This window comes from Gopherus flavomarginatus, chromosome 8, assembly GCF_025201925.1.
Source record: "Gopherus flavomarginatus isolate rGopFla2 chromosome 8, rGopFla2.mat.asm, whole genome shotgun sequence".
In the NCBI taxonomy this organism is placed as follows: Eukaryota; Metazoa; Chordata; order Testudines; family Testudinidae; genus Gopherus; species Gopherus flavomarginatus.
This window is the reverse complement of record NC_066624.1, coordinates 106,453,101-106,476,596: the sequence shown is the minus strand read 5'-3', so window position 1 is coordinate 106,476,596 and position 23,496 is coordinate 106,453,101. Positions and strand designations below refer to the sequence as shown.

General features: G+C 51.7%; 1 protein-coding gene across 1 annotated transcript; it reads right to left on the bottom strand.

Annotated features, from left to right (window-relative positions):
- Nucleotides 1-294: 294 nt before the first annotated feature.
- Nucleotides 295-22,727, bottom strand: EPHB3 (EPH receptor B3). Its single transcript, XM_050964274.1, has 14 exons — nt 22,674-22,727; nt 21,512-22,184; nt 6,764-6,919; nt 6,119-6,454; nt 5,241-5,365; nt 4,929-5,097; nt 4,734-4,839; nt 2,769-2,821; nt 2,408-2,530; nt 2,074-2,321; nt 1,304-1,519; nt 1,046-1,195; nt 744-937; nt 295-454 (listed from the first exon to the last, which is right to left on the bottom strand). Exons 2-14 carry the CDS (start codon nt 22,152-22,154, stop codon nt 295-297), a joined length of 2,679 nt encoding a protein of 892 aa, XP_050820231.1. The 5' UTR covers nt 22,155-22,184; nt 22,674-22,727.
- Nucleotides 22,728-23,496: the final 769 nt, after the last annotated feature.

Genomic DNA, 23,496 nt, shown 5'->3' with positions numbered 1-23,496 from the left:
CCCCTGGCTTTGTATGAATCCCCTCCACCCCCAGCCATGCACTTATCTGTGTCTACTTCTCATGGCCACTTGGGGTACATCTACAGTGCAACGAGACTCAGAGCCTAGGTCAACAGACTCCGGCTCGTGGGGCTCAAATGTTAGGCAGAGGTGCTGGACACCGATCACAGAGCTGTCCCAGCCCAAGGGGGGAAACTCGTGCACACTTCATTGTTCTTGGGCAGGAGGCATCTGCCATCAGAGCTGCTGAGTGCTCTTCCTCCCAGGCCCAGCTCCCAGCCCCTTCAGCCCCACTCACTCTGCTGTCATCTGCGCCACCAGGTCGAAGGATGCAAATCCAGCGTTGACAAAGCTCTCCTTGTACCGTCCCATTTTGATGGCGTCAAGCCAGTCGCCCACGGTAGTGAAGGTGGTGTAATCCGGGACAGTGCGGTCCAGGAGTGGCTGAGACACGCTGTGAGGACAAGAGCGAGCCCAGAGTTAATGCCGGGGGGGCAACGATGACACAGGGTGCTGTTGGGCTGAGGTAGGAACAGGCCTCCGCATGGCACTGGAGGATTATGGGGTTCCCCTCTGTGCTGTCTCCACCTGGATCCGTGCTTCCAGACCCCTAAGTTCTAGCTCAGCCAATGCCTGGCTCTAGCCCATGCAAGGCAGAATCCCCAGCATTCCCTCCACTGCAAAGGGACGAGAGGCCTGGCAGGGTCGGTACCCGAGCAGGGAGGGGAGGGGAGGGCACTGACCCTGACTGGACGCTGGCGATGACCTTCAGGCTGGCAGCGTTCCGGATGAGCTTGTCCAGCGTATTCACTATCTGTGCAAATTTGGGCCGTAGGTTGCGATCACGCACCCAGCAGTCCAGCATGAGCTGGTGCAGCGCCGTGGGGCAGTCCATGGGCGGCGGCAGGCGGTAATCCTGCTCCACAGCGTTAATCACCTGCCAAGACACACAGGCGCACACGTGCTCAGAGTGGCCGCGAGGCAGCCAGGCGGCCAGGCCCCTTGGTGCTGCCACAGCCCGGCCCCCTTCCAGGGTCGTACTTACATCCTGGTTGGACATGTCCCAGTAGGGCCGCTCCCCGTAGGACATCACCTCCCACATGACTATCCCGTAACTCCACACGTCGCTGGCCGAGGTGAACTTGCGGTAGGCGATGGCTTCCGGAGCCGTCCACCGGATCGGGATCTTACCACCCTGTGGGGAGAGCCGCTTAATTCCATTATTTAGTGCCTACCTCAGGGCTCCCCCGCAGCCCCTGCCCTCCGCAGCAGGGCAGAGGGGGCCGACGAGAATCTCACATACCAGCGAGCTGGTGTAGGTGGGGTCCACGGGGTCGTCCTCCAAGAAGCGCGAGAGCCCGAAGTCTGACACCTTGCACACCAGGTTGCTGTTGACGAGGATGTTGCGGGCGGCCAGGTCCCGGTGCACGTAGTTCATCTCTGCCAGGTACTTCATGCCAGCCGCGATGCCACGCAGCATCCCCACCAGCTGGATCACCGTGAACTGCCCATCATTCAGCTGCCAGCAGACAGAGGGGAGTGGTCAGAGGGGTGTCGAAGGTGAGCCCTTAGTTCCTTGCTTTCACAAGGGGCTTGGGGAGGGGTTCTGGCCCCCCCCTGGAATGAACCTCTAACACCCTCACTGCAGGAAAGGGGAGAGACTCTGTGTGTGTGTGTGTGTGTGTGTGTGTGTGTGTGTGTGTGTGTGTGTGTGTGTGTGTGTGTGTGTGTGTGTGTGTGAGAGAGAGAGAGAGAGAGAGACCCTAACACACTATTACTCTCCTGACACACTATTACTCTCCTGAGTAAGGTGCTACCCACCTCTCCCACACCGGGCTCCTCCAATAGGGCCCCTCCTCCTCATCCCCACACTCGAACCCTGGGGTCGTCAGTGTGAAACGCAGGGAAGCAAATGCACATTCGAGCCGAACGTGGCGGGAGCAAGAGTGCAGAACAGAGCAGAGGGCTGCCTGGCCAGAGGGAGAGAGGAAGGGGAGCGATTCCATCCTCCCACACCCCTGTGGCACAGCCTGCCCCGCAGCACAGCAGGCCTGGCCCGAGACGGTGCCTCACCCGGAGGAAGGAGTCCAGGGCGCAGTTCTCCATGAACTCCGTGACGATCATGACAGGCCGGCTCTTGGTCACCACGCCCTCCAGGTGGATGATGTTGGGATGGTCAAATTGCCCCATGATGCTGGCCTCGCTCAGGAAGTCCCGCCGCTGCCGCTCCGTGTAACCCACTTTCAGGGTCTTGATGGCCACAAAGATCTCCCGCCGGCCTGGCAGCTTCAGGCGGCCCCGGCAAACCTCCCCAAACTCCCCTGCAGGAGAACAGCAGAGGGGTTACAGACAAAAAGAAGCCACTGGCAGCCCTGCCACATGAGCTGCAACCGGTCAGGTGACTTGCCTGCTCCAATCACCTCCTCGATCTTGACACAGGAGATGTCGATCTCTTTGGCAAACTCCCGGACGGCCTCGTTGGGGTCCTCGTAGGTGAAGGGGTCGATGTAAACCTTCATTCCAGGAGTGACTGCGAGAGCAGAGCAAGTCAGGCCCAGTGTGAGGGCACAGTACCATCAACACCCCTCACCCTTCAACCCCTGCAGCGTTATAGGACGTCCTGGGGCCCAGGCCAGGAACCCCGGCACCAGACACAAAGCCCCCACGACAAAGGAAATCACCCCAGTCTCACTGCCCTGCACACACCTGGGGGGTGCAAGGGCGGGTCACATGTTGCAGCATGCATTAGGGCCTGGGATCATACTCACTGTATTGCTGCAGCTTCTCCGTGTACTCCGAGTCCGTACTGCTCCGCTGCTTCCTGCCCAAAGGAGACAAGAGCCATTTCAGGACAGTGTGACGTTATTGATATAAACTGGGACCATATAGAACATGGGTTGCAACCAAGGTCCTGTAGTGGCACCAAACCCTAGGTAAAGGGGGTCATATAAGGTGTCTAAGACCAAGTTATGAGTTACTGATTATGATTATGCTGTCTGTATGTCTGTATCATTTTGGTAGTTGAAGTTATGAATATTGGCTGTATGCTGTCTATATTTCAAACTTGTGCTGTGTTACTGGGAAAGATCCCAGACAAGTTGGTGTCAGCTCTGTTTAGCCTGCTTGATGGCCCATTAAGGACCATCACCTACACAATTGTCCCATCGAGAGAAGGCAGTTACGCCCTGTGACTCAGCAGGGTGTGCAGAAACTGGCCCATGTGACTGCAAACTCCATTTTGCTGTAACTTTCCACAGCAGGAACAAAGGAGTGTTTTTACACTTGGAAAAGCCTATATAAGGCAGAGGCCTCATCTCCATTTTGTCTTCAATCCTGCTTCTTACCTCTGGATGGATTTTGCTACAAGCTGAAGCTCTACACAAGGGACTGAGGACCCATCCCAGTGGGGGATGTTCTCCAGAGACTTGATTTGCACCTGCAGTTTACTCCATCACTGCTACAAGCCTGAACTAAGAACTTTGCCATTACTGTATGTAATTGATTCCATTTAACCAATTCTAGCTCTCATCTCTACCTTTTTCCCTTTATGAATAAACCTTTAGATTTTAGATTCTAAAGGATTGGCAACAGCGCGATTTGTGGGTAAGATCTAATGGGTATATTGACCTGGGTCTGGGGCTTGGTCCTTTGGGATCGAGAGAACCCTTTTCTTTTACTGGGGTGTTGGTTTTCATAACCATTCATCCCAGGACGGGTGGCACTGGTGGTGATACTGGGAGACTGGTGTGTCTAAGGAAATTGCTTGTGTGACTTGTGGTTAGCCAGTGGGGTAAAACCGAAGTCCTTTTTGTCTGGCTGGTTTGGTTTGCCTTAGAGGTGGAAAAACCCCAGCCTTGGGCTGTGACTGCCCTGTTTGAGCAATTGGTCCTGAATTGGCACTCTCAGTTGGGTCCCGCCAGAACCGCAACGTCACAGACAGTCCATGCCTGCTGGGTGCCGAGGGGGCCACAGGTAAGTCTGCAAGCCGGCACAGAGCAGATGCATCGCTTCTGCACTACACAGTGTCAGGTCAGCACCTTTCCCCCGCTTTCTCCCTGTACCGTCACCTTCAGCCTAGAAGCAGGACATGGGCATGAACTGCTGGAGGGGACGTTTGGCTCTGGGCTCGGCTGCCCTAATTCACACAGGTTCAGAGGCCTTGCAAGGTTTGCAGCAGGCAGGGTGAGATCTCACAGGTGCACAGGGCGGGTCATGAAGCTGGCTTCACCTGAAGGCCCAATGAGGGCTGCGGTGGTAGAGGTAGGTTGAAAGCTGGCTCAGGCTGGGGGCGGGCTGCTAGTTGCGTAAAACCTAGTTTGCATCGGATGGCCTCTAACTCAAGAGCAAAGCCGTGGGGAGGAACGCTCACTGCCACACTCCATTTGCAGACCTGCTGCCCAGGGAGGCCAGGTGGGAGCAATGAGGTTTGGAAGGGGCTCCTCGCTCGGCTGATGTTCCCCGACAGGCCATCCTCCCCTGCTGGCTTAACACCCCTCTAGCACCACATGCAGAGGACAATGGAGCCGGACAAGCCTGGAGCGATGGTTATTCTAGTGCAGCGGGAACTGCTCTGCTAGGACCCCGTGCGGACATCCAGAACCCAGCATGCAGATGGGTATTTGCCTTAGAACACAGGAGGGAAACTCCTAACACTGCAGCAGGGACGAGGCCCTGTGGGACTCCTAGCCTGGGGCTCACCCCCTTTCCTTCTTCCCCAGCCCCAGAGCCGGTACCTGAAGCAGACAATAGCAATCACCACCACAGCGATGATAAAGACCAGGCCTGCGGTGGCCGAACCCACGATCAGGGGCAACTCCTGGAAGCTCTTCCCGCTGGAGCCTGCGGGAGACACGGGAGGTCGATCAGAACAAGGGGCTGAGCCGGGGCGTGGGATGGGAGGAGGGAGGGGTCCCAGTCCCAGTGCATACCGTCTTCTGCAGGTGTCTGGAACTCCACAGGGAGGCTGTACTGGCCATAGCCAGCCACAGTGCGGGCCCGAACCTGCACTACATACAGGGAGTTGGCCGTCAGCCCATCCAGCCGCACCGTGTTCTGCTGGCTGGTGATGGTGTTCGCGATGCCGTCACTCTGGCCCTGCTGTGGGGCAGGAAGATCGGGGTCACTTACAGCGGTTATCACAATCCCAAGCGCCATCCTACCCCCTGCACCAGGGCAACCTCTAACACTGTTACCCGCCCGTGCGCGTCCCACAGGTAGCATAGGCTGGGGCTCTGCCTTACCTTCTCAAAGTACTTGATTTCATAGTCCAGGATGATCCCATTGGGTCTTTCCGGGGGCGTCCACGACAGCATCATGCTGCTGCCAGTACTGCCATGCAGCTGAATTCTGGGAACGGCTGAGGGGGCTGCAAAACAGAGGGAAGGGATGGGTCAGGTTAAGCTGCAGCATTCGCAGCCCTGTGCCGGGGGAAAATGTCGTCAGTCACTTAATTCATCCCCTGGAACCCCCCATCCCCTACAACGTCCCCCAACCCACATCTGTCTTCTAAGGCTGAGGCCAAATCAACGGGACAAAGATCCCACCAACTGCTGATGAGATCAAGATCCCTTCCAACTACCTGCCTGTGACTCCATCACACTCCTCCTGCTCTCCAGGGCACCCTCCTCTGCCTCAGGGATGAGGCCCATGAATTCTGCTCAGTAAGTGGCAGCAGTAGGTTTGCAGTGCATTGGAGCAGAGCCCGATGCAGGGGAAGGTGGAGAGGGAAAGCAGAGAGCGCACCGCACGCTCTGAAGGCTTGGGAGGGTCCTGACCTTAGCCAGGCCCACAAGGGAGAAAGCCCATCTGCCCCTGCAAGCCGGGAGTCTCTGAAGCCAGAATTAGAAGCCAGCCGCCCATCTTTGTTTGCAGGAGTTCTGATCTCGTTCCCTCCAGGGACATTGATTTAAAAAGAGAGAGAAATAGTCACCCAGGGGATTAGACGCAGGAGCTTAGAGCCAGCAACGCTGCACAAAGGGAGCGAACAAAGGACAGTGGCCTCAGAGAGACTTTCAGCAGGAAACCCTGCTTTGGTTACTTGGGATATTACAGGAGCAGAGCAGAGATGCACCCTCTCCCCAGGCAGCAGCGGCTCCAGCCTGCAGCTGTCTGTACTGACCTGCCTGGTTGGTGGTGATGTTGACAGAGGCGAACTGGGGGGAGTGGGGACTCTTGCTGGACACGCCGTTCACAGCCTGGATCTCGAAGGTGTACTGGGTGTGCGCCATCAGGTTGCTGATGTAGATGTGGCGTTCTGTCAGGCCAAGCTGGCGAGGCACGAACTCCACGTTGTCATCGCAGCGTGTGCAGACCCGGCGCTCCACGGTGCACTTCTTGCAGATGACGTTGTACAGCAGGTCGTCCCGGCCCCCCGAGTCCCGGGGCTCGCTCCACTCTAGCGCCAGTGACGTCTCGTTCACGTTGGAGATGACGTTGAGAGGAGAGGATGGGATGCCTGCGGACGAGACACTCATGTCTGAGCGGAGAACGCCCAGAGGAGCCCCCCAATCCCAGCCCACACCCCGGTTTGTGGGGAAGTGGCCCAATGGATCCACAGCCCTCAGGGCTGGATTCACTGCCTCTCGGTGTGGCTGTTTGTCCTTTCCAGTGAGCCGGTTATCCAGGACACCCCACTCCCCCAGCAGAGGAGAACTCAAACCAGCGGCGCGCACTGCTGCAGACTGGGACCCTGATCCTGTCCCCCACTGCCAGGGGCTGAGTGACTGGGAGATCCAAGACATCCGTCAGACGGGGACAGACTTACTGGTGCAAGCACTGTCTGCAGAGTCTGCGTCTGCCCGGAAGTAGCTGGTCCGACAGGTGCAGAGCGTCGCTGCCCCAGAGCTCGTCCGGCTGTTGGGGGGGCAGGGTGAGCAGAGACCTTCCCCTTGCTTCGATTTAAAGGTCCCGGGACCACAGGCTGCACGGAGGGAAGAGAAGGGAAAAATAAACTTTGTTACTAATGCTCCCAGACAGACCCCCCCCCCCCCCACCGCCTAGGTCATTAGCCCCGCATGGACAGTGTGGGAAAAGCTGCAGAAACCTGGGAGTTGCTGGGGAGCCCCTGGAAGGACCCAGCCCACCTGCCCTGACAGGACAATACGAAGATACCCCCTCAGCCTGGGAGGCTCCCTCGAAGCAGAAGTGGGATTCAGAGTTACAGCAATCGAGGCTGTAAATCTTTCCCAGTGATGTTCTCCAGAGCCCAAAAGGCCAGGATGCCAGATGTCAGCCTCAGCAGGAGGCGCTAGGAAAAGAGCGATTCACCTCAGATTCCTTCTGAACAGAGCGCTGACTCAAGGGACGGGACTGACTGCTGGAAAGGAGCCCAGAACTTTCCTCGTCAGCCCTCTAACCCTCAATGTTCACTGCAGAAACCAATCCAAGCCCTAACACAGAGTTACCAACAGATCCCTCTCCAACACTGCCCACTCTCTCAGCAACCCCAGCCCAACCCTGGTGGCTCTGCTCGGTGCTGCGCTCTGGGCCCAGGGATTCCGAGCAGAGTCTTCTAATCCAGCGCTCAGCATGTCCAGCTCTCCAGGAACTGGTTTGTGATGGGAAACATGCCAAGGGCACCTGAGCTAGATGCAAGGGGCTTGCTGGCTGGGGCAGACAAGTGATTGTCACTAGCCCAGCTCAGCTGAGTTTTTCTGGGCTTAGAGTAGCACCCTGGGCTGAAGATGCCTCCAGGCATGGATGGAGGGCACCTTCCTATGAACATCAACACCTATGAAACACCAAGGAAGAAGTTAACCTAAGCAGGAGTTACTGGCCTTCCAGGGAAGTGGAGTAAATCTCAACCGGACAGAGCCCCCCCAAGAGGGGCATAGGGGAACAATCCTACACTGGAAGTCAAAGATGGCAGAGATATCTAGGGTGCCCTCTAGTCCATCTCCTGGGTCAGGGTACGATTGCCCTTGGAGCGTCTCTGCCATTGCTTTCTCCTGTCCCAGCCTTGGGAATCCATGTTGCAAATGGATATATCTCAACAACCGCCAGCCCAAGCTTTCCCTCTCAGTGTCTTCCCATTAGCCCTAGTTCTAGCCCCTTGTACTGAGCTGAACAGCCTCCTCCTCGGCACTTAGCTCCTTTAAACACCCAGGCATTCAGCAGTGATTTGGCCAGCTGTGTTTTCAATATTTCCTTCCAGCTCTTCGCTCTGTTCTGCTGACTGTCCCCGAAGCCCTGCATGGCATAACAGTGCCCAGAAGCAAACACAGTTCTAGGCACAGTCTCACCTGAGCAGGACCAACCAGGACCCCTGCCCCCCCTTGCGCTGTGTCCCGACGCCACTGCATGTGCAGCCCCAGTGCCAGGCACCTCCCTTGCAGCTGTGCCCCCTGGGGCTGCCCTCCCAGCCTTTGCTGCTTTCCAAAGGCCTCCTTCCCCGGTCAGTCTGCATCTCAAAATTATGACATTCCATTCGTTCCAGCTGTTCCATTTGCCCAGCATGACCCTCAGTCTTCTTTCCTCAGGACAGCCCCGGGCACTTCAGTGGCCATGTCATTAATTCTCTGCTCCCGCTGGTTTTCCTCACCCTGCCTCGGTTCAGTGCCCGCTGCCTATTTGACATGCTGGTCACCCCTCTTCCAGAGGGACCGAGCTGTTCAGACAGGACTCTGCATTGACTCCAGTGGCCCCTCCCCAGCCCTGCCAGTTTTCAGTCCCCGCGACAGCGTCATTCCCCAGCCAGTTTAAAGTCGTTTGTCAAGTAAGGATAAGCCTTTCTACTAGCTGCTTTGCTAAACGGCTGCCTCTGCTGGGCTGCTCACATCTGAAAACCCTCCTGATTCTCACCACAGCCCCTCGCTGAGCAAAAGGCCTGGAGCCCAGGCCTGGTTTGAACAATGGAGTGTTTAACCCTAACAAGAGCTCTGTGAAAAGACTAACAGTACTTGAATCCAAAGGAGCCCAGCGGCAGAGAAGTGCCATGAAACGAACCCAGGTCTCGAGCCATCTCATTCACCCCTGTGGTACCGCTGATCCTGTTCCATGAGAAGGCAGGTCTATCTCCAGGACCCTTCCTGAGTTACCAAGTATCAAAGGCACACACAAGGCCACAAAATAAGTTTGACCTCAGCCCATTGAAATGCTGGAAATTCATAGTTACAGCCCAAAATGTTTGCAGACAGCCCCCTGCTGTGCGCTGGCATTGCAGATCATGTAGCATGTCAGTCACCCATCATTGAGACACAACTGTGTCCCTCAATAGCCATGGGCTTCCCAGGACCTCAGAGATACCCTCCCCGCCTCTCCTGCCCCTTTCTAGCCAGAGAGCCCTCCCCACTCCACAGAAGGCACGCTCAGGACATACTTCCCTCCCCCACCCAGCCCGGGGTGTCAAACTGCCTTCAGGTATCACTGTTCATCTACGGCAGCTCCATCTCAGCAGAGGAGCCTCCTGCTCTAGGCCTGCTACAACTCATCACCCACAAGATGAGAAGACTGAACCACTCCATCTCTGGGAAGGCAAAAGCAGTTTCCGTTTACGAGGCATTTCCTACCACCCACAGCGGGAAGTTTTCCAGCTGGGAACTGTAGCCTTGCACACAGGGCGTGGGGCATTTCATAATCACACAATGGCTTGTTTTTATACACTTGCCCGTCCAATCCTCCAGATTTCCTACAGACACTAATTTCTTTCAGCAGTCATCAGCACAAAGCAGACACCTGGAAACGAATGCCAACTTCTTTCCCAATTTCACGCCATATTGCACCGTCCTCCTCATTGCTGCTGCCAAAGAAAGATGGCCCAGCATCACAACCATTGGCCCTTGATGCCATAGTGGGGTCTCATGAGCGCAGAGATTCAGATCCAGAGCCACTGTCTCCCTCTACTGTTCTTCAAATCACCCCACTTTGTGCCTCACAAATGCTGCAGAGTCTTGTAGACCTACAAGGCCAACAATTACAGGCTCGCAGATAAAATGGAGTTTTCCATGGAGAACTCCCTACACCAACCAATACTCCACATGGCGTCAGGGGCTGCACCTCTTGTATCATTCCACACTAAGGACAGTAAGGACGACAACAGCTTCACCTACAGCAACTGTGGCCCTTGCAAGTCAGTGCACCTGTACCCACAATGCACTGAAATGGACATGAATGTTCCTTCCCTTTGTTAAGCTCTGAAATAAACTAGGAGAACAGAAGTGTTTTTTTGTATTGTTTTTTAATTGCATATTGGGGTCTGTTCCCCGCCCCGTACTGTTTTTCGTGTACAAGTCATCTTTGTTACTTCACAATATATGCTGCCGAATGCCTAGCACTACTGAAAGTGCCCACGACTGGTTATTGTACAAGGTGACAGAACTCACAGGATCAGGGCCTAACAATGGTAATAACTGCAAATATACAGAAAGCACTGCAAGACTAAGAGGTACATTAACAGCCAGGGTGAAATTTACAGATGCACATCAAGCACCATCCAATTCCTAACAGTCCCCAAAGCTCCAGGGCCAGGTACAGCACAGTCCATCACACCCCATTACTATGGCTGACTGTTAAAGTGCTCTTTCAAGGCCTCCCTCAACCACATAGCTCCTTATTGAGCTCTTCCAATAGCCCTTGTGCCTGGCTGTTTCCACTCAGCACACAGCTGCTCCACCTCCACCCCAGAGCCAACGTCCCTCCCTTTGCTTCCCCGATATTAAGCAGGACACAGCAGGCAGCTATAACCATACAGATATTTTTCTCAGTGGAGGTCCAATCTTGTGAGTAAACAGCGCCCACGTCCCTTCAATCTACCAAAAGCACATTCAACCGTCACTCTGTACTGGCTGAGCTGGCAGTTGCCTCTTTCTCTGGTGCCAACAAGGTGTCATTTCAACATCGTCAATGCTGATATCAGAGAAGCATCCCCAGTGATCCACTAACTTTTGCATAACCAGAGAAAAGTAGCCCTTTCTGTTGGATGTACTCTGTGGCAAGGGGGTTGGTGCTAATAGAGAGAGATGCATGTTATCTATCACTTCACTGCAATTTGGGAACCAGACTCCTGCAAATCAATTCACTATGTCCTGCACATTGCCAAGAGTCACAGCTCTGCATAGCCGAAGACAACGGCCCTGCACACTTGCATGGCAACAGCCCCCATGGTGGATTTTCCAGCTCCAAAATTATTTCTAGGGTGACCAGACAGCAAATGTGACAAATCAGTACAGACGGTGAGGGGTAATAGGATCCTATATAAGAAAAAGACCCAGAAATCGGGACTGTCTCTATAAAATAGGGGCATCTGGTCACCCTAATGATTTCCCACTGAGCAGTAGCAATCTGGCATTCCAAGCTTCCACAGTATGATCACCACACGCTGCTCCACTGTCAGTGCAGCTCTCATTCTGGTTTCCCAGTGCTGGAAGGCTGGGGCGAGCTTGGCACACACTTCCAGGAATGTGACCTTGCTCATCTGAAAGTTCTGCATCCAAAAGTTCTTGTCATCTCAAACCTGAATTATGATGTAATTTCATCAGTCAATGCTCGTTTCTCAGGCCCAGAGACAGCATTCCACCATGTGCCGCTGCTCCGTGAAGCATAGGATTGAAAGGGACCTCAAGAGGTCATCTAGTCCAGTCTCCTGCACTCATGGCAGGACGAAGTATTATCTAGACCATCCCTGAGAGGTGTTTGTCCAACCTGCTCTTAAAAATCTTCAGTGATGGAGATTCCGCAACTTCCCTAGGCAATTTATCCCAGTGCTTAACAACCCTGACAGTTAGAAAGTTTTCCCTAATGTCCAACCTAAACCTCCCTCGCTGCAATTTAAGCCCATTGCTTCTGGACCTATCTTCAGAGGACACCAATTCTTCTCCCTCCTTCTTGTAGCAACCTTTTATGTACTTGAAAACTTATGTCTCCTCTCAGTCTTCTCTTCTCCAGACTAAACAAAACCAATTTTTTCAATCTTCCCTCAGAGGTCATGTTTTCTAGACCTTTAATCATTTTTTGTTTCTCTTCTCTGGACTTTCTCCAATTTGTCCACATCTTTCCTGAAATGTGGCACACAGAACTGGACACAACACTCTAGTCAAGGCCTAATCAGCACAGAGCAGAACGGAAGAATTACTTCTCGTGTCTTGCTTACAACACTCCTGCTAATACGTCCCAGAATGAAGTTCGTTTTTTTTTTTGCAACAGTGTTACAGTGTTGACTCATATTTAGCTTGTGGTCCACTATGACCCCCAGCAGACTGTCCTCCACAGAATCATCTTGTCCCCCGCTGCTGTGGTTCTTCGTACAGCTCTGCAAATACTAGAGGATTGAGCACCCTGTGTTTGCAACGCTCATGAAAGCAATGCAGAGCTGTGCAGACTCCATGCTTCTGTCAGGAGCGGCGGACAGCGAGGAGCACCATGCGGCTTTGTGGGATTCTAATAAAAGGCACAACAATTATGGGATATGGATGGCATTACAGGATGGAGAAAGTTGCATGATGGGACCTTGACCCTTTGCTCCCAGTCACGTCCGTGAGACTCATTTCTGCCCCACTACGCATTGCCAAATCTTCCCAAAAGGCAGAGCCCTGGACCACGGCAAGTTACATGCTGTGATACCTCCTCGTGGTGCACTGCCTGGTGCACTAGCACAAGCATTTCTGGTGAGCATGCTCACGCCCAAGCAATATACTAAGTGCAGTAGTTTTATGCTGACGTAACCTGCATTGACCAAAGTTTGTAGCGTAGACATGGCCTCAGCCAGTAGTTATGTCCCTGGAAGAAAAGCTACTTACTGCAATGGTCCTCCAAGTGTATTGCCTCTACAGACCCTCCCTGGAGGGGCTGCATGCTCTGCCACACGCATCACCATGCAAAGCAGAAAAGCCGTTAGGGGCTAGAACACCAGGGTATGTCAGACCAACACCTAGCCACGGCTTAGTTCCTCTCCCTCTCACGGAAACACCCCTGAAGACCCGAATGCAGAGGGAAAGAGGGCAGGTCAGCGCAGATCTACAAAAGCAATACTTACTAGCGAGTGCACAACCGTTCTTTCTCCTTCACTGCACTGTCTTTGCAGTTCCCCACCCTAAGAGACAATTAAGCAGCAGAAACTCTCAGGAAAAAGTCTAGTGCTACTGATTAAGAGCTTTATGCATTACTCTGATTTGGAAATCCAGTCTAGACTCAGCAAAGCAAATGCTTTTAAGTCTACCACGAGGCTGGTTCACACTCACAGAGACATTAAGGAGGCAGGCTGCAGAAGCTGCTATCCCTTCATCTGACTGGGCTCCAAGTCCTTTAGATACGGAGATTCCAGCTAGCTCATATCACATCGATTACAGCGCTTCGTTGTGTTACTTTCTGAACTGAAATCACCAGGTCTTTGGGTCCCCCAACAGCCTGATAGATGAAGAGTTTTACCATTTAGAGACTGTTCCCCCTGGCTCTGCCCTACAAATCAGAAGATACTGGTAGGTGGACAGGCTCAGATGAAAATCCAGGACCATCACTAACCACAAATGGGGATGGTGTCTCCCATGTACACTTTTTCTTGATGGAAAGTGCAGAGGGAGGGTATGCGGATCGCACTCACCAAGCCAATTCCATGGCCACTGCAAAATCACGTTAAGTGAAAAATGGAGACTGCAGACACTCAAAGATGCCTCTGTGTGTTTAGATAGCCAGGCTTACGTCCCGTACGGTTACAAACTGGTGGATACACATTCAGATTTAAGGAATCATACTATGAAGGGATGAGGAATGACTGAAGCCCCTTGGATATGTTAGGCTGAAACAGCTGGCAAGAGAAGCCTGACTCCATCAGGGACACAGACAATCCAAACAGAGACAACTCCCTTAGTTTGCACAAGGCAGGAAACCCTGATGCTGCAAGCACAGCTTTACTGAGGCCATGAAACTGAGAAGTTCTGGCTAGATCCCAAGGTGGACAGTACCCTGCCTCCCGACAGCCGCCTGCGTACTCGAGGGGACATGGCCTTCTTTGCTTACTGTCCTAAACTGTGCGCAGCGTTGCTGTGGGCCTGTTAGCCCAGAAGCAGCTGTATTTCAGCTGAGAGAAAAGTGATTTTTGTATCTGGTTTGTACCAGCACCCACTGTCCTGGGTCTGTACTTACAGTGGAAGAACCTACTTCCTTCCAAGCCCCACTCCCTCTTTTTTTTTTAATGCCCAATGCATAAGAACGGCCATATTGGGTCAGACCAAAGGTCCATCTACCGACAGTGGCAAATGGCAGGTGCCCCAGAGGGAATGAACAGAGCTGGGAATCATCAAGTGATCTATCCCCCTGTTGCCCATTCCCAGCCATTGATGGACCTATCCTCCATGAATTTATCTAGTTCTTTTTTGGATCCTGTGATAGTCTTGGCCTTCAAAACATCCTCTGGCAAGGAGTTCACACAACACACAGTCAACCTGTGGAAGAAATACTTCCTTTGTTTGTTTTAAACCTGCTGCCTATTGATTTCATTTGGTGCCCCCTAGTTCTCATGTTATGAGAAGGAGTAGATAACACTTCCTTATTTACTTTCTCCACACCAGTCATGATTTTATTGACCTCTATCATATCCCCTCCTTAGCGGTCTCTTTTCCAAGCTGAAAATGCAGTAGCAGAGCCCTTGGTTAGACAGCAGTAAACACATTGTCATCACTTATTTATTTTGCTTATTAAGTACTTTGGGACGAAAGGCACTTGAGTGTGAGACAATTAGTAACCGATGTGACTCATAGCATCACCACCTCGAAGAGTTTCAAGCCGGCAGTCCCGGGGAGGAACAGAGAAGAGCGGGCTCTGGCAGAGTCACTCTCCCATCCAGATACGATCTCCCGAGCCTCTACACCCAGATACAGGAGTGCAACTGTTTTGCTTTACTCTACGTCCTCCGGAGTCTGGAAAAGAGCTGGTGGTGAGAGAAGTGGACTCATCCTTTTGGGGTTCTTGCTTCCCCTATCCAAGCTACTTATTACATGGCTCCGTCACCATAGGATCCATTCCCTCCATTGTATTTATCCTCTTAGCACCCACGAGCCAGGGCATGGCTATTATCCCCAGTGTACTGAGGTGGGAATGGAAGCACAGTGAGGCTACATGATTTCACACAAGAAAACACAAAATCTGTGGCAGAGCAGGGATGTGAACTCAGGTCTCCCATGTCCTCAGTTAGCGCCCTAACCACCAAACCATCCTTTCTCTGTGAGAAACTGCATGTGACTGCCACAGTTTGGGCCAATGACCCCGGGACTGAACCAGAGCTCTCCAAGGATGGAAGCATGAGTCTTTACAGCTTGGGCTAAAGAGCCAGCATCACCTGACCCTCCTGACAGGAGCTGACATTTCTGTAAGTGCTTTTCAGGCTGAAGAATCCCCAGAAGACTCCTGACACACAGATCACGTCTGTCTGAACCAAGATGCAGCCACCTCTAGGGGGAATGTGGCAGCCATTTAACAGACACAGCACAACTGGACGCAGGAGAGGAAGCGAAGTAGAATCCTGGTCTAAAAATAATAATAATAATAATAATAATAATAATAATAATAATAAATAAAGCTATTAGGACCAGGGGAGGGGGACAGGCTGGCAGAAAGTAGTTCCTCACTCTGGACTTTCACCAGGACTGCAGGAATGATGCTGCCACAGGATGACACCACAAGAAGTTAGGATTTCGGTTTCGCATCTGGCCTGCAAGTCAACTACTCCTCCGGCGACACAGCACCTCTTGCACCATTGGCAGCACCAACTCAGAGGGCCACCTGCCAAATCACCACTTCCTGCAGCACCTGGGGTTTTCGGTAGAGATCTCTCCCATCCAAGTATTGACTCAGCCCAACCTTGCTTAGCCTCTGGAGTCAGACAGAATGACAGTACCAGGTGGTCTGGTTGCAGAAAGCTTCTCTTTCAAAAACAAAGCCCCACCCCTGTGAATAAGGGAAAAGGGAGGGAGCTTAAGCACACCGAAATAAATCATCCCAACATAACACATCATGACTCACCAGGGCCTGCGATTACCGCACTGGATGTGGGCAAGGAGAAGGGAATCCCCCCCACTCCTCCCGATACACATTGAACTCGATATTCCGAGGTCCCCTCCCTCTGCAGGGATGAGGGATGATTGTCCCGACAGCATGAAAATTCAAAACTGCCTGGTACAGTGTACTTCACCATCCAGATCATTAGTCAAGCTGTTACTCTTCGCCCCAGCACCAACTCCCGTAGGACTCTTCTGCATTATAGCTCCTTCTTAGGGGTGGATAATAGCCTCGAATTATACTGTTTAAGGGCTGAGACAGTTCTCGATCCACATTCCAGTATTCTAACCCAGACAGCGTCTTTTCAGTTTCTCTATTCCTTTCCCTGCAGGACTAAAGCAAAAGCCTCACGAGTCTAGATAAATTAAACCCATCATATCCCTTTGTCCAGCAACCCTGTCATTTTGTTAAAGGCAGCAATCACGTTTGCCTGGGACAATCTGGGCTTCATGAACCTGCGCCGTTCACTCACATTACTTTTCCGTAAGTGCCTACAGATGGATTAACATCATGGCAGCTACGTTCCAGCTGCAGTTCAGGAGACAACGCTCATTCTAAGCCTCTATTTTCAAGGCACTTCATTTCAAGAAACATTACCCTTTGGGCTGAACTATCTCATGCTGGTTCAGTCCAAAAGTGGTGCGTGCGGGTGGGGGTGGGGGCACACACAAGTTGGAGTAAACTTGAAAAAGCCTTTGGGTATTTGAATGATGCCCAAATAAAGCATAAAACCAACTCTAAAAAGGATAATTTACTTTTTTTTTTACTACTCAAATCACAATAATATGAATTTAAAGGGCACTGATGGGTCAGAAATACTATTTAGGAGTCAGATTTCCTTAACTGTTGCAAGTAACAGATTTTTAAAATTCTAGCTTTCTTCTCTTGGAATCGGTCACTTCTTCTTTTAATTATCTAAATAAGTATAGGTTTCAGAGCAGCAGCCGTGCTATTCTGTATCCGTAAAAAGAACAGGAGTACTTGTGGCACCTTAGAGACTAAACAAATTTATTTCAGCATAAGCTTTCGTGGGCTACAGCTCACTTCTTCAGACGCATCCCACAAAAGCTTATGCTGAAATAAATTTGTTAGTCTCTAAGGTGCCACAAGTACTCCTGATCTTTTTGCTAAATAATTAGTTTCACTTCCTGGTTTTCATGCAGTAACCCAGTGTTGCAATGTGGGGATGAAAACAATTGGCATATAATATGATTAGTAGGCAGTTTTTTAAAAAGTCACGGTAACATTTCTATTAGTCATTGGTTGCAGAAAGTTTGCTTCTACAAAGTCCAGACTTTGGCCCCAATTTGACCCAATGGCATCCCTTGAAAAAGCTCAAATTTAGTACACAGGCTTTGAAGGAACATGTGCTTTGCTGAGTTTGGAAGAGAACTGGTTGAGGAATAAATTCAGGAGTGAGAACAGCATCGCACGCATGCTCTGGATGCGCTCTCTTTCAGCATTTAACCGATTAGATAGTCACATATTATTGAACTATGCAATCACATCTCTCTATTCTAACAGAAGAGAAGGAAATGTACACAAAGCCCATTGTTCCTGTAACATGATGACTCTGATTTTATGTGCACAGAAATCAGGGAAGCTGGGCTGCTTTCCAGGAAGTGGATTACTTTGAATATATTGCCTCCAATCTTGTCTCAGATGAGCATGTGAGTAGGAACGTTGAAAGACACGGGGAAGGGGTGCGTTGTCAATGAGACTTCAGACATCTCTAGAGATCCCATCAATCTGACGTGATGGACACCAGGCATGAAGGAATCTGGATAAATGTCCCCTACAAGAGTTTTTTTGAGGGTGGGAGGGGGAGATGTCAGAAGCAAAGATACCATGCATTCTGCGTTGCTCCTTTGACACAGTAATAATTAATAGGAGCCCCCTTGAGCTGCTCAGGGGCCAAAGCAATTATTTAGTCTGCTTATGCCTAGCGCTGCCTCTGGTCTGACGTGACTGGCATCTGGAGGAAAAAACTCCAGTGGGCGATTTCACCCTAACATTGTCCCATCCAAAGTAGGGATTGTCAGTTTCTAAAGAAAGAGACGCAGTAAACCAACGAAAGGTGACGTAGCAGTTTGCTGAGGCAATGCAATGAGGGCATGTCTACACTGAAAAAAAAAAAAAAGAAAAAAAAATAGTAATAATCATTATTATCATCACCTGGAGCAGCAAGTCTCAGAGCCCGGGTCAAGCCAGCTCGGGCTAAAAATAGCAGCCCAAGCATCCACACTGCTAGGTTTAGCCTGGCAGCGTAAGCCCACGTCAGTTGACCCGGGCTCAGACTCATTGCCACTGGGTGGGTTTTTTGTTTTGTTTTTTTTTGCAGTGCAGATGCACCTGGGGGTCACACAAAGCAGATGGAGTGCACATGCTCGCAGTGCAGCTGGCCTGGGACCTCTGGAAATCAGCAACCATTTGGGGGTGCGGGAGAAGATGGCGCATCCCTTTCAGGAACTCAGCATTTGAGCCCCAATATAGAAAAGGCAGCAAATCCTCCCCGACCCTCGCAATGTTCCTCCTCATTCAGTGACCCAAAGGAGTCCAGAGAAGCTGGGTGGGGTTGGTGGAGCCGCAGAGGCAACGTAATCCAAGAACCACAGCCAGGGGTCAGCAACCTTTCTGCCTCCAGAGAGGACTGCCTCTGGAAATCCCCATTCTGGGAGAGCAGCGAGCAGGGCAACTGCCCCGAAAGAGCGGTGTGCTAATGAAATAAAGACAATGCGCCTGAGAACAAGACGACAAATCAATGCCGTGGAAATGTATTGTACAAAGCACGTCGAAGACGCTGCCTTCCACCTGGTGGAATGAGCCTTTAACCCCCGAGGGAGCAGGATCCGAGGAATGTCTAACCGGTCTGAAGCAAAAGTCTAATACCGCGCTGCTTGGAGATAACGGAGATGAGGATCTCTTCAAAAGCCATAGAAGGTCTGCAGGGGGATGGATTTACGGCAAGGTTTCCCCCCATCTCAGCTGTAACTCAAGATTGGGGTTTCCCCCCCACCATTAACCCCCCTCCTTCATTAAAATGATTCCTGGCCCTTGTAGGCACTTTTCACCCACAGATCACAAAGCGTTTGGAAAGTAACAATGACCATTAAAACTCTCTGCGGCAAATACCATTTCTACCTCTGTCTGAATAGCGCTCGGCACAGGGGGGGCCACAAATGTGATTAGGACCCTTGTGTGCTCTGCAATAAACAACACCCCCATTTTATGACTAGAAAGGGAGGCAGAGAGTAGTGGAATGAGCTAACAAGGTCCAGATCACTATAACATCCATCTTAGACAAGTTAGGTTTGCAGGCGAATAGGCGCACACATGCACCAAACCTTCTACTATTTTCCAGAGGATGACAGAAGACCCCTCCCTTGCACAAGTGCGTGGAAGGCAGAGATAACTGTCAATTACTTTTTGGTTGTTTCCCAGGACAATCCTTAACTCACTAACAGAAGAACTCTAAAATGACTGATAAAAGGACAAGAAAACGGAGCGACTTCTCTAGGTTCGCCAAATCCTTAAGCTGCTTTCGTTTGTGGACACGTGAACATTTAGCAAAAGATCTCCTATTCCACAAGCACAACACGATTTTCCCAGAGAAATAAGATTCCTCTTTTAAAATCCAGCAACTGGTGCATCACATGGAGATTTTTAGGTCTAAGGAACTTTCCTTATTGACGAGGAAAGAGGTCTGGGCAAGAACAAAGGGGTTGCCATGGACAAGGATAACAGAACTGAGATCACTTCTTGATCAACTTTTGTTGAAAGAAGGAGATAGGGAATGAAAGATGCATCCTCTTCCCCAGTGTAATGATCACTGAACACAAAGTTGGAAGCCCCGATGCACTGGAGTAGACAGATACTATTCTGACTCAGATTCATGGATTGGGGGAGGGGGAACCTCATTTGGCAAAAAAGGAGTTTGCTTCAGTCTCCATGAAAACTACTCATGTTGATCTGATTTATCTGCTGAGTTGTTCCCTCCTGCTCTAGAAGGCAAGCTGAAAGCATTACCAGAAGCCCCATCCCTCAGAAACATTACTCGTTGGCTCACTATGACTCCAGGATCTCCCTCGCTGTTCAGGTAAGACACTGCTGCAGAGCACTGCTCCTTCAAACCTCTATTGCCTTTTCTCTGGTCAGAGAAACAAAGGCACAGACACAAGTTGGGTAAAGTCTTAGCTTCAGCAGCTTCCTGTGCAAGGTGAATTGTCTGAGTATTGCCAGGCAGGGCCTCTGCCTCACAATCTAATCTCTGAGACCATCTGCTAGAAGCCCTCCATCTCCTGGAAGGGGGCTAAGGTCCCCTTGGAATCCAGGAGAGACCCTATCAATGTTTGAATCTGAGCAACACCACAGCCATCTTCCCCATGCTCACTCTTGACCTTAGGGTTAAGAAGAGACTCAAATGAATCACACCTTTATAAGTACAGGCTCTTCGAAGCCAGCTCTCTAAATACGGATACCTCTGCAGGCTCTGATGGTGACAGTTAGCCGCCACCACTGCCAGACGCTCTCCCAACACCCTCACTGCTGCAGTTTGCCCCATGGGCACTACTCTGTACAAATTAAGGTTGAACCCACATTATTTCCTGCGCTGCTGCCTTACGGACACATGGAATTGAGTGTCCTAAACGGCTGTGTGTCCTGAATAATCTTGAGAATTTAACATAAGGATTATACTGCCCAGAGATGCATATGGCTCTGATATCAGCCCCACTTCTCAAGCCTCCCTCTCCAAGAGATACAGGGACCTCACCCTCTAGCTGCAAGGAAGACTTGGAAGTGGAATGGGGTGGGGACTGGGTTCTGGCATGACCTCATACTGAGTAACCCACTCATCCCAAGTTTCCCTGTTAGGCCTGTAAATAAGGACATCAGAAGCTGAAATCAGAAGAGGTTCTAGGGGAGGTCTAGATTGGATGTTAGGAAACACTATTTCACTAGGAGGGTGGTGAAGCACTGGAATGGGTTACCTAGAGAGGTGGTCGAATCTCCTTCCTTAGAGATTTTTAAGGCCCGGCTTGACAAAGCCCTGGCTGGGATGATTTAGTTGAGGTTGGTCCTGCTTTGAGCAGGAGGTTGGACTAGAACCTCCTGAGGTGTCTTCCAACAGTAATCATCTAGGAGTCTCCAGCAAAACTGGAACCTCTCAATGGCATGTGGTGCTCGCCCTGATGCCAAGGAAAGGACGAGGAGGTGGCAGGCCTGGGCCATAGCTCCCAGCTGCTGGAACCCACTGGGTGCCAGCGAGTGCACTACAGCTGATGTTAACTAGGTAACACCATCAGGCACCCAGGTGGAGACCCAGAAGTACAGATGGTCATTAAGCTAGAATCACAGAAGATCAAACTCCAGGACAGAGCAGGAGTTGCTGCAAGTGCCAGGCCTCAGGCCACAGAAACCGCTGAACTCACAACTGGTCCAGCAGAGAAGTACCCACATCCTCTGCTTAGACACATACCTTACTCCAGAGGAAGAGAACATGTCACAGGCCATCTAGCCATGCGCTTACCTTGGCACTGGGTATCTTTCATAGCAGGCTCATATCCAGCAGCGCATGTACAGGCTCCAACTGGTACCATCCACTCTCCATCTCCATTACAGTACAGTTTCAGGGGCACAGACACTTCCACTGCATTGGGGATGCAGGTCCCTGGGGCAATGACCAGAGAAGTGGGCTCAGCCCCAGTCAAGGTCTCCGGAAAAACAGCAAAGCCAGCAATGGTGTTGGAGCATTTCTTATAGAAAGCACGGACAGAGATGAGGGACATGCAGGCGCCTAGATCCTGGAAGGCCAGGTAAAAACCATTCTTGGAGAGGGGCCCAAAGCTGCGCACCTTGGTGTTCACGCGACCAGACTCCAGCTTGGAGAAACTCTCATCGGGGGCAATTGTATCCACTTTGATGTAGGGGTTTTCCATCCAGAAGGGGCTTGAGGCAGAGGCAGAATCTGTATCCGACTCGTAATAGAAGAGATTGAAGGTCTCTTTGCAGGAGCCTGGGATGTTGGGGATGCTGTTACAGTCCCGTACAGTGAATTTCAGCTCCACGTAGACTCGCTGGACGTCCTGGCGCTGGATGAACTGAGTACGAAGCCAGTTGTTCTGATTGGCCTCCCGCACATTGCACACCTGGTACGTTCGGATGGGGTTCATGGCCTCATCATAACCACTTACTTCCTCCCACTGCAGTGGAGAGAGATTGGCAGGTTACCCACTGGGATGGGCAGACCGGAATGCTTCAAAACATGGCCCCACCTCCAAACAAACTAATCCAAACCACACTGCAGAAACCAGACACATGATTACCCCAAAAAGGACCAACACACGCACACAGCCAGTACGAACCGAAGTACCCATATGGGCCGTCCCTGCCCTGCTCCCTCCTGGCCCTACTCCCCTTGTCACACTGGAGCCTGTGAGAACTTGACTCTTCTTTGCATAACGCCATGTACTTGTGACTCCCATAGTAATGAAGGAGTCGACATCAAAGAGAGCCATGAGCTGGTCTGGGGAACGGGAGTGATTTCACAAGGCACACAACAGGCACAGGAGGGAACCCAAAGGGTGCCACTGTCTTGTGAAGTGTCCCAGTTTGGAACAGATCAAAACCTGCAGCTCAACCTGGAATCCAGAGCCCTGTGCAGGCTCCAAGAGTAGGAACCCGAGCCTTACCCCGGTCTCTGGATGAGCCGTCCACGCCAACTCAGACGTCACCCACTTCGTATCCAACAGGGTTTCTGAAGGAAAAATGGAATTGAGAGACAAGGTCAGGGTTTGGGAAAGAAACAGGAGGGAAATCTTTCAAAACCTTTGCAGGCAATGCAGAGCAACGCAGCTTGGGGGGTGGGTGGGAGAAGGGCAGAGTGAGACGGACTCCGGATTTCCTCCAGTCAAGGGGAGAGGAAAGACCCCTCATCAGGAGAATTGCTAAGGGAGCAGAGCCACCAAAGAAACAGCAGGAAGGGGAATGTGGACAGCAAGCAAGAGAAGCCATCTTCCTTTCAGCAATCTGTACGCTGAGCCTCGCTTGCTGGGCATCCACACAACCTCCTCCTCCCAAACACCTTTGCTGCAAGGGTCTGCCAGCAGTGAAACAGCCCCCCCGGCACTGGTGTCTTTGCTGCGGCTCAGGCTGAAAGCGCCTGTTCCCATGACAGGCCGGTGCAGACCAGGCAGGTTTCCCCAGTGGGGGAGGGATGGCAGGCTGCTCTCCCAAGCTGCCCCACATCACTCATTTCACAAGAGGCGAGAAGAATTTGACCGTCTGGCCGACATTCCAAGAGCAGATTACAAGCCAAACCTCCCCGTCAGCATTCCCCCGAGAGCCCGAGCCCCAGCCCCAGCCGTGGGGGGGAGAGGGGGGGAAAATGGAGGGACGATGAGAAGCCAGTCTGAAGAGAGCTGGAATTGCAGCCAGCTGCGGCTAATCCCAGGCAAGGCCAGGCAGCCCTACCGAACCTGAGCACGCCACAGTGGGAGAGTCTTGGCTAGCAGC

Excerpts from the sequence above, each read along its gene's own strand:
- EPHB3 (XM_050964274.1), bottom strand. The coding sequence starts at position 22,154 with ATGAACCCCATCCGAACGTACCAGGTGTGCAATGTGCGGGAGGCCAAT. Across the intron at positions 4,840-4,928 it reads CCAGACACCTGCAGAAGACG|GCTCCAGCGGGAAGAGCTTC; the intron begins GTATGCACTGGG and ends TGTCTCCCGCAG. Across the intron at positions 1,196-1,303 it reads CCACCTACACCAGCTCGCTG|GGTGGTAAGATCCCGATCCG; the intron begins GTATGTGAGATT and ends CTCTCCCCACAG.